Source organism: Leptinotarsa decemlineata, unplaced genomic scaffold, assembly GCF_025532065.1.
Source record: "Leptinotarsa decemlineata unplaced genomic scaffold, Ldec_3_MD MMD2_tig00026369_RagTag_RagTag, whole genome shotgun sequence".
Taxonomy (NCBI): Eukaryota; Metazoa; Arthropoda; class Insecta; order Coleoptera; family Chrysomelidae; genus Leptinotarsa; species Leptinotarsa decemlineata.
In genome coordinates this window covers 4,421,409-4,431,207 of record NW_027412709.1, presented here as the reverse complement: position 1 = coordinate 4,431,207, position 9,799 = coordinate 4,421,409, and the positions used below count along the sequence as shown (strand labels likewise).

The 9,799-nt window shown below is 35.0% G+C and overlaps 1 protein-coding gene across 1 annotated transcript in view; it reads left to right on the top strand.

Moving 5' to 3' along the window:
• Positions 1-7,793: 7,793 nt before the first annotated feature.
• The window catches only part of Sardh (Sarcosine dehydrogenase), a 47,200-nt gene continuing 45,194 nt past the window's right edge, over positions 7,794-9,799 (top strand). Inside the window, exon 1 of the mRNA XM_023156567.2 lies at positions 7,794-8,039. Within this exon, the coding sequence (XP_023012335.2) occupies positions 7,913-8,039 (127 nt within the window). The 5' untranslated portion in view covers positions 7,794-7,912. The remainder of the gene's footprint in view (positions 8,040-9,799) is intronic.

Below are 9,799 nucleotides of genomic sequence, written 5' to 3'. Positions count from 1 at the left end.
GCAAGCTGTTGAATTTCCAACTATAGTACAACTTCATAATAGTAGGCACTAATTTATTAAAAATAGTATTGCATTAAAATGAAAACATTCTTGTCAAGGTTGTGATTCTATATATTTTATCATAATTTTTGCTCATCTGCTTGGTATTATTTCCGTACGCCACTGCAAGAGACAGATTAAGGCAAAAGTTTCAGTCATTTTTGAGAATTTAGTGTGTACTATTTTGAAATTATAATGTAGAGCTTCATTTTATCAGGGCAAACTTCTGAATAGTTTGAGCAAATCTGAATAGTTCCCACAGTAAAATGATGTAGTCAATTTCAAATATAAATTGACTCAAGTTTTTATTGATATTGATCCTCTTCAGTTTTCAGTGAAATAAACATAAACAGTAGATTGTTGATGTTGTCGCGATTAGCGAAATATTTTTCAGTTGACTAAGTTTCGCTTCACACTCAACAGGTAAATAACTATTCACATATAGTCAGTGGTAATACTTGAAGACTGGCTATAACTCAAATCATCTAAAGGAACAATTAGTTCAGGCCAGTCTCAACTCTCTACATTGTGGGTTAATGGACTGACCTATCAGAAAAGAACTACTGCCCTGGTTAAAACAACGAAGGGCGTTGGATTATATCCGACAAGTTTCAGTGCAGAATTTTTTACTGAAGTTATTTCTGCATATGCTGTTGGCGATACAACTGCCGCAATATATTTTCAATTATTGGAACACACTTGCAAACCCGTTTCGGGCTGTTTGGCCACTCATCAGTTCAAGGTAGTGTCTATCATCAACATAAAGTCGATGATTTACGATAATTGAAAATCGAATTGCTTCAGAGTATCATTCTTCGAACTAGGCTGAAGCGGACAACAAACAACAGATTTTTCATTGCTCTGCCTGTGAACGAGGTAACCAATCGCATATCCAAAATTTGCCCAATTCCCCGTATAACAAAACTTTTCACATACAGTCAGTGAAGAATCCTGCACTGACACTTGTCGGATTCAATCCAACGATCTTATTGGTATTAGCCAGGGGAGTAGTTGTTTTCTGATAGGAGTCAGTCCATTAACCTACAGTGTAGGGAGTTGAGACTCGCCTAAACGAATTGTTCCTTTAGATTTTGTTAATTAATAATTTTGTAATATTCGAAAACAACTTCTGCACCATCAGCAATTTTTTTTTTTCAGATCAATAAAAATTGAATATGTTCTGCTGAATTTGCAACTTTATATTTTGTACTAAGTATGAAGTTGAAATCAAACAACGTGAAGTCAATGTTGAATCAACAACAAATTTTTGCTAAATCTTCAAGGGACCCCGTTGGTTCGAAGAATGCTGTGCTCATTGGAAACAATTTTACGATGCAATTTTGACAAATTATATAGTCACAAATATATATGGAATTTTTACTGCTTGGTCTAGGAATGTAGTCCAATAAACAAAAAACTATTGCTATTTTTACAAATTGTGGGTGATAAATTTAATATTGTTATTTGTCACCAGCTCAACATATTTTGTTAACTGACCAATCTTATTCTAATCAAATGACTGGGTATTTTTTTCTTTAATCATGAATATTTTGCTAAAATGGCAATAAAAACGTCAGTACACTATCAGTTTATTAATGAAACTGCAAATAATATTGTTCATGATTTAACACTCATATGCCAATTCAAATGAAATACATTGTTTCAATTCGGATGTAAAAAAATTATTCAAATAAATATGATTCACAAGTAACAATTGTTTATTTATTGTGATAGTACAGAAATAGGGCAGAATATGAAAATTAATATGAATAATGATATATGTTCCATATATTCAAATAAACATTCAAATTATGAAGGTGTGCATAATGAGAAGTCGATGTGTGAAAATAAATTCCTTTTGGAATTGATATAACCATATCTACAGCCAGAAAATAAAAACGAAGTATTAATTGATGAGAACAAAAAGTACGAAATTCTGAAATCAGAAATTGAATATACTTTTCAAAAACTACCGAACTTTAATACAATGTTTACAAAGAAAAGTAACATTACATTCCAATCTTGGATGTTTTCAAATGCGAAGCTTCAAACCTATCATCCAGTCGGCATCTGCATTGCAGATACATTCATTTATGATTAGCACAAATAGTTACAGCAGTACATATAATGTACTTCTTGAATAAGGAAATATTCATGAAAATAAAATATCAACATATTATTCAAAACTCAGCATATAGTATAAAGTTTAGTAATAGTAGTAAGATATTCGCCAAAGTTCACAACATCTAAACTATATTTGCCATTCTTATTACTAATATCTTTATTGAAAACTAGCACACAATTTTCCTCAACCGATTCTCTTTTGGTTACTTATTCAGCATTTTCATATATTGATCAACCATACACTGAAAAAGTTGTCAATTTGACATTTCGCCACTCGAACCACACATACTGCTGATGTCTGAGAGAAATAGACGGTGATGTTCTGCTACCAAAATCTTCAACTGCGATACCGTACTGATCAATTCTGGTCCCAATTTTTATTTGCACAGGTTGAACAACTTTTTCTTTGAGCCTTGAGCTTGAGCAGAAAGAGGTATCACGGCTTGGCATTCAACTGAAATAAAAGCACATAACCAGTTGGGGATCCATTTCATACAGTGTCACATATGAAGTTCGCGACATATGGAAGTTTTTTTATTAATAGATATGATGAAAATTTGACTTCTCAGTTAGTTTGCGCTTAAGAAATAAGTAAAAAACAACGTCTTTCCTTTTGTCGTGTGCTACTCTAAACCTGTCAAATTTGACATTTTTTTCGAAATTTCAAAAAATTTCAAAGAAAAAAGTGCTGTTTCTAATTTTAAAAAATTTCTTCGACTTTTTTCCAATTTTTTTTATTTTTCGAATTTTTCGTTCTATCTATTCGAACGAAACATGATTCAAATTTCATAATTTTTGTGAATTCGAGACTTCAATATCATAAATTGCCCAGAAAATACCCGAATTGGCCTGTTACCAGGAAAAGAAATATATACACCTCCAGAAATTCGTCTTTGTTGTTGCAAAGTTCATCTAGTTTTTTCATTTCATCGTTAAACTGATTCAGATTCTCAATGTATGGAAGTTAATATGTGAGTAATCGGAAAAAGGTATTTTTCTCAATTCTTATTACAGTCGTATTCATTTTTTTGATAGATTTTCATCTAGTTTGACTATTTTTCTGACCAATAATTCAGTTACAAACTAACCCAAAATATCATACTTTTCTGTAAACTAAGCAGTTACCTACAGTTTCATAACTATCGAAAAGACATTAGTTCTAGCGATTTGTACTAAACATGATATATAATTTCGTTATTTTAAACATTAATGCACTAAACTAATCACTAAAGACTAATGCAACATGTCGGGAAGAAAAAAGTAATTACTGATCAAATCGAAATGAAATTTTCCCTTAGTAGGCTTTCGAAACAAAACTTTGGTTTTGGATAATTTCAAATTATTGCGTTTGATAAATCGACTTATTTTGTGTGAAGATTTTCGTACATTCATAATTCACAATATTTTTTTAGAGATAATTTGAACCCAGACATGTACAGAAATTTCATTATGAACCAGTTGTCTGAAGTTTTGGATAATCTGCCACTGAGTATTAGACGAAATTAGTGATATCAGCTTGACGGGGCACCACCAAACGGTAGAAGTGAAACAGTGTTTCAGTCAAATGTTCAGGGTTAAAGTGATAGGACGAGATTGGGAAGATTATTGGTCTCCAAGATCACCGGACTTACTCCGATGGAATTTTTTCTATGAAGTTATCTGAAAGTGAAAGTGTATAAGCACAGATTATTTTCGAACAAAGAACCTTTAGAGAATACCATTTGGGTCTGTGAATAAAAGAACTATACTTTGAAAAGAACGGGAAAGAAGGACGGCATACTGAATGATAAATTTGAGTTCTTCATAAGATTGTTGAGATAAATCAGTGAATGTTATGATGTTTTGTTGTCAATTTGGTTATAGCTATTTTTGTTTGATGTTATTTACACAATATAAGATTTAATAAATCAACTGAGGAAGCGTTATTATTTGCTCGATAACTACATCTAACAGTTCACATCCAACAGTCACACTTTTGGGGGTGTAAACTGCATCAAAATATTTTGAACTCATCTGCAGCTAATGGGATGCAAATCTACTAAAAAAAGGAATAGAAGTATAATGAGAATGAAGAGAGATACTTTCATCCGATTACTGACATACATTACATACATTGAAAATACGAATCAGTTCAACAATAGAATAAAAAACATAGATGAACTTTGCAACAACAAAGACGAATTTCTGGATTTGTATATATTTCTTTTTCTGATAACAAGCCAATTCATGTATTTTCTGGGCAAGATATGACATTGAAGTCTCGTATTCATCAAAATTATGAAATTTTAATCATATTTCGTTCAAATTGACAGAGCGAAAGATTCGAAAAATTAAAAAAATTGGAAGAAAGTTGAAGTGACAGTAGAGGGCCAAATGTCGATCGAGGGTATAAAATTAGAAACTGAGCAACTTTTTTCTGGCATATCTCGAAATTTCCAGAAAACAATGTCAAATTTGACAGGTTTGAAGTAGCACATCGCAAAAGGAAAGGGGCTGTTTTTCACTCATCTCTCAAGCACAATCCAGACAAGTAGCATTAGAATCGGGAATATATCAGGCATCAATACTAAGAATTTTACGAAACCACAAGTTTTACCAATATTTCTTTTCCAAAGTTCAACATATCAAAGAGTCCGACTCTATTCACAAAGAGTTGAATTCTGTGAATTCATTTTAATTCGATTTCAAAATTTTTTTTTAATAATATTTGCTGGATTACGAAAAATTGGATCATTAATCGACGAAATTACCATTATTGGAGTGACACAAATGTAGGTACAATTTTCTCCCGGCAATTAAATGTTTGTTATGCCGATTTTGTCGTCTGAGGAACAGTCAACAATTATGTTTATAATACCGCAGTAACCGCCAAGGAAGATTGCATGCGGAGAATCAGAACTGCATTTGAAGAACTTCATTCTCAGTCAGCAAGGGAGCCACCTATGAAAAATTACTAATTAGGTGCGAGAAATGTTCAAGTTCAAGTGCATTAATTTGAACATTCATTAAAATAATTTCTGTAACTCTTTATTTTATTTGAATACTTTATTCAACGAAAGTCATTTTTTGTGGAGGATACTTAGTTTTTTATCGACTTTTTTGGGTATTTTTTACCTTCCATAATCTTAAAAATATAAAAATTATAATAGAGAACTTCATACAAGTAGAGAAGGGACAAACTTTTTAGTGTACCCCGATAAATTACTGCGTAAAATTTAAGTATTTTTCACAAAGAAAAATGTTCTGTTCATCAGTAACTTGTCGTATTTAACAATTTTGCCTATCAAAAAAATTATTAATAAATAAAACAATACTTATTGTAGTATACTGTTGTAGTATTCCGTTGTAGTATTCCGTAGGTATCAATAAATGGATCGATGAGACATGAATGAGTAACCCCTGATAAGGTCACCGAAGGGAACGGGGATTATTCAGTTTTGTCTAGGCGGTCGATTAGGGAACAAGAGTTTTATTTAATATTACACTTATCTTGACGTTTCAGAGGCCAAAATCTGCCTCCGTCTTCAGAAATGGACGAAAAAATTCTAAGATATTTACAGTTATTCCTTATGATTATTCATTTCATAATTTCTTCGACAAATGTCAAAGGAGTTTTGAAATATGAAATTATGTCAATGTTGTTGATTGTGGAAGGTAAAAAATACCCTAAAAAGCTCATTGAATATTTTCTTTGATAAACAGTTATTTTTTCTGCACATTGCCTCTTATAGATCCAAAATTTTTGTATTATTTCCTTGACAGTATTTGGTGATAGTTCATGAATGTCGTCCATTCTCTGCCGAAGCTTGCTGACATAGTCTTCCCACGCAGTGTCTTGTTCTGGAGGCATCCCAAATTTCAGGTCGCAAGGAAGCCGCAGCTCTCGTCCCATTATAATACTGGCAGGGGTTTGGCCGGTTGACTCGTGCACTGCCGAACGATAAGCCAGCAGGAACAGGTGGAGGTATTGGTCCCAGTCTCTTTGATGGTCAGAGACTACCTTGGACAAGTGGCGGTTTATAGTCCTATTCATTCGTTCCACCATTCCATCGGACTGTGGATGTAAGGCTGTGGTTCTGGTCTTTCGAATGAATTTCTGCCCTTTTCGAATGAATTTTTTGGAACAGGTTGGACTCAAAATTTCTGCCCTGGTCCGAATACAGCTCCAATGGGACACCGAATTGACATATCCATTCCTTTACCAGAACGTCAGCGACGGTAAAGGCTTCCTGGTTGGGCAGGGCATAGGCTTCTGCCCACTTGCTGAAGTAGTCCATGGCTAGCAGGATGTATTTGTTCCCATGGTGGGACTCTGGGAACGGGCCGGCGATATCGATGGCGATTCTCTCGAAAGGACTACCCACGTTATACTGGCGCATTGGAGCTTTCGGTCGTATCCGAGGTCCGTTACTGGCAGCGCAATCAGCACACTTTCTGCACCAGTCCTTGACGTCGGCTTGACAATTAACCCAGTAAAACCGTTGTCTTACTTTCTGGAGGGTCTTCGTTACTCCCAGATGTCCTCCAGTGACTCCATCATGGATTTCTTTGAGCACCTCCCGTCGTCTGCTCCTGGGTACCACTGTCTGGTGCCTTTCTTCTGCACCGTCTTCAGACTCCAACACCCGCTTCAGAACCCCGTTTTCCAAAGTAAGGGAGTTCCATTGTGCCCAGTAGGACTTGATCACTGGCGGATAACCTGCTACCTCCTGCCACGATAATCTTCGATTACTTTTCTTCCATCCGATGACTAAACCAAGATCTGGGTCTTTTTCTTGGTCTTCCTTGATCTTATCATCCTCCCAGTTGTCGTCTACAGCTGCAGTTCTACAAATAGCTGCTTCCTTCTTCTCTGCTCGTCGACAATGTGAGCAGTCATCGGGGCAAGGTCTCCGTGATAGGGCACCTGCGTTCATTACGGTGGCTTGCTGGATACAGGCTGACGATTGCACCTTCTCATGGAACCTCTCTAGTTTTTTTGAATGCTTGGACATTTGCTACGCACATACCCAATTTTCCCACGGTTCCGGCATCTTATTTGTTTTCTTTCAGACAAAACTCCTTTTATCGCCTTTCTTATAGTGGCCTCAAAATCAGCAGAACCCTGTCCATCTTCCTCCATAGTTTGAACTTTGCTCTGGCCTTTGCAGGATTGTTTTATAGCCTCAAACTCCAGAGCTCTTGCCAGTGCATCCACAAGATGTTTGGGACGAGCTAGCGTCAAGGCCTGCCTCATTTCTTGGTCGCGAAGTCCATCCAAGAATGTTTTACAAGTGTAAAACATTTGGATGTTTTACATCCAAATGTTTTACACTTATTTAGTTACACGCTGTATAACACCAACTTCTCAAGATGGTTTCAAGTTTCAGTTATTAACAATTCTTATGAATTTTTGTAGAATTACTTTTATAAATTAAATTTCGAAACCATCTGGTGAATAATCATATTTATGTGAATTTTCAATAATTTCATTTGAATTACATGAAAGAAGGTAATTTTTTGAAAAAAATTTCCATACACTACTTTCGGATGGAACAGGTGGAATTTGTCGGTTTCCTTGTACGTTGTGTGCAGTTTACCACTGCTGCGGTGTTATCAACGATGGACGCTTATTCCTAGCAGATACTCAGAGGTCAAAGCTGCATTGCTACAATAACAACTCAATAAATTGATCTATTTATTCGTTAGGACAAAGCAGAGAATAATTACATTTCGTGTATATTAAAACTGAGTGTTACTGTTGGTAAAAATGTTCAGAATAAAATCTTGCCGTATTGTTAGGAATAAAACCAGACTGAGTGGTTCGAAGAATTCAAATAAAAGGAGTTTGAGTGATGATGCCACTTTGCCAAAGCAGGCTGATGTTGTTGTTGTAGGTGAGTAAACTGAATAATGCAAGTATATATTATTCCATTTATTTTTTGTGATACGTACATGGTACTTCATGAAGATATAGGTTCTTTATTATAATAGGCACCTCTGAAAAAATAAGCAGACTGAAAAATTCAAAATGAAGAAGACATCTAATACATTTTCTCATACTATGAATGGCACGTGTTGAAATAAGATCTTCGTAAAAGTTTGGACTTCAGTTCAGTTCACTTTCTCATAAGGAAAAAAGAGCTGATTATTGATGACAAAATACAAATCTAACAACAAATTTCATATACCAAACAACTATAAATGAAGGTAATTCAAAAGATATCAGTTTTCCGTTGAGTAGTGTTTTTTATAGGGCTCTAAAATTGCAGTATAGGTATTTTCGAAAAAAAGAAATTCTGCTAAGAACTTGTGTTACAGATATGAAGAGATTGTTTTTTTATTGTTGATATTACATAACAACTGATAAGTTTTGTTGCCAAGTATTTAACGGTTCTTACAGGAAACTATTTTGAGAAAACAAATCTGATATAGTAAAGTGCAAAGTTCTGATTGGGTTTTGTGTTATTGAACTGATATATATATATATATATATATATATATATATATATATATATATATATATATATATATATATATATATATATATATATATATATATATATATATATATATATATATATATGATGAGCTATTTTCTCGGGTTTCGCTCCGTGTTCTGTGTATTTTCTCCCCATAAGGATTATTTTCACAACGTTTCGGCAAAGTCTCATTTGCCATCTTCTGGTGATGTCTGGTTTTTTCAACTAGACTGATTACTTCGAACTCTGTGTCTCAATTTATAGGGATGGATGTTTCCCTTTACTTGCGTTGCTGCCACTACCTGTGTTTGTTCGACTACCTGTTTTGGTCTTATTACCTGAGCTGCCTCTCCTGTCTCTGTTATTGTACCTGTATTGTCATGTACCGAGTTTTGCCTCTGAAGTTGAGCGGTCTGATTGCTTGTGCGAAGTGATAAAACGGATCTCCATGTTGATGGTAATCTTTGCGCATCATCCCTCTTGTTCATATTATTAGGTCGTTTTTCAATTTCGATTGCCTCTCTGATTGTTCGTGAGTAAAAGTTTTCGTTGCTTGCTAGCATTTTTGTGTTGTCGAAATTGATGTTATGTCCTGTTTGAAGTACGTGTTGGAAGAGAGAAGACGTGGTGACTTTTCCCTTCACTGCTAGTTTGTGTTCATCTTTGCGAATGTTGATTCGTCTGTTGGTCTGGCCGATGTAAGTCCTGTCACAATCATGGCATGGTACTTCATACACTCCTTGTGATTCCAGTGGTATCTGATCCTTGGGATTACGAAGCATGGACCTTATTGTTCGTTCTGGTACGAACGAAGTTGATATGTTATGTCGGTGAAGAATTCTGCTGATTTTATCTGTTGTTCCTGCAATATCAGCAGAATTCTTCACCGACATAACATATCAACTTCGTTCGTACCAGAACGAACAATAAGGTCCATGCTTCGTAATCCCAAGGATCAGATACCACTGGAATCACAAGGAGTGTATGAAGTACCATGCCATGATTGTGACAGGACTTACATCGGCCAGACCAACAGACGAATCAACATTCGCAAAGATGAACACAAACTAGCAGTGAAGGGAAAAGTCACCACGTCTTCTCTCTTCCAACACGTACTTCAAACAGGACATAACATCAATTTCGACAACACAAAAATGCTAGCAAGCAACGAAAAC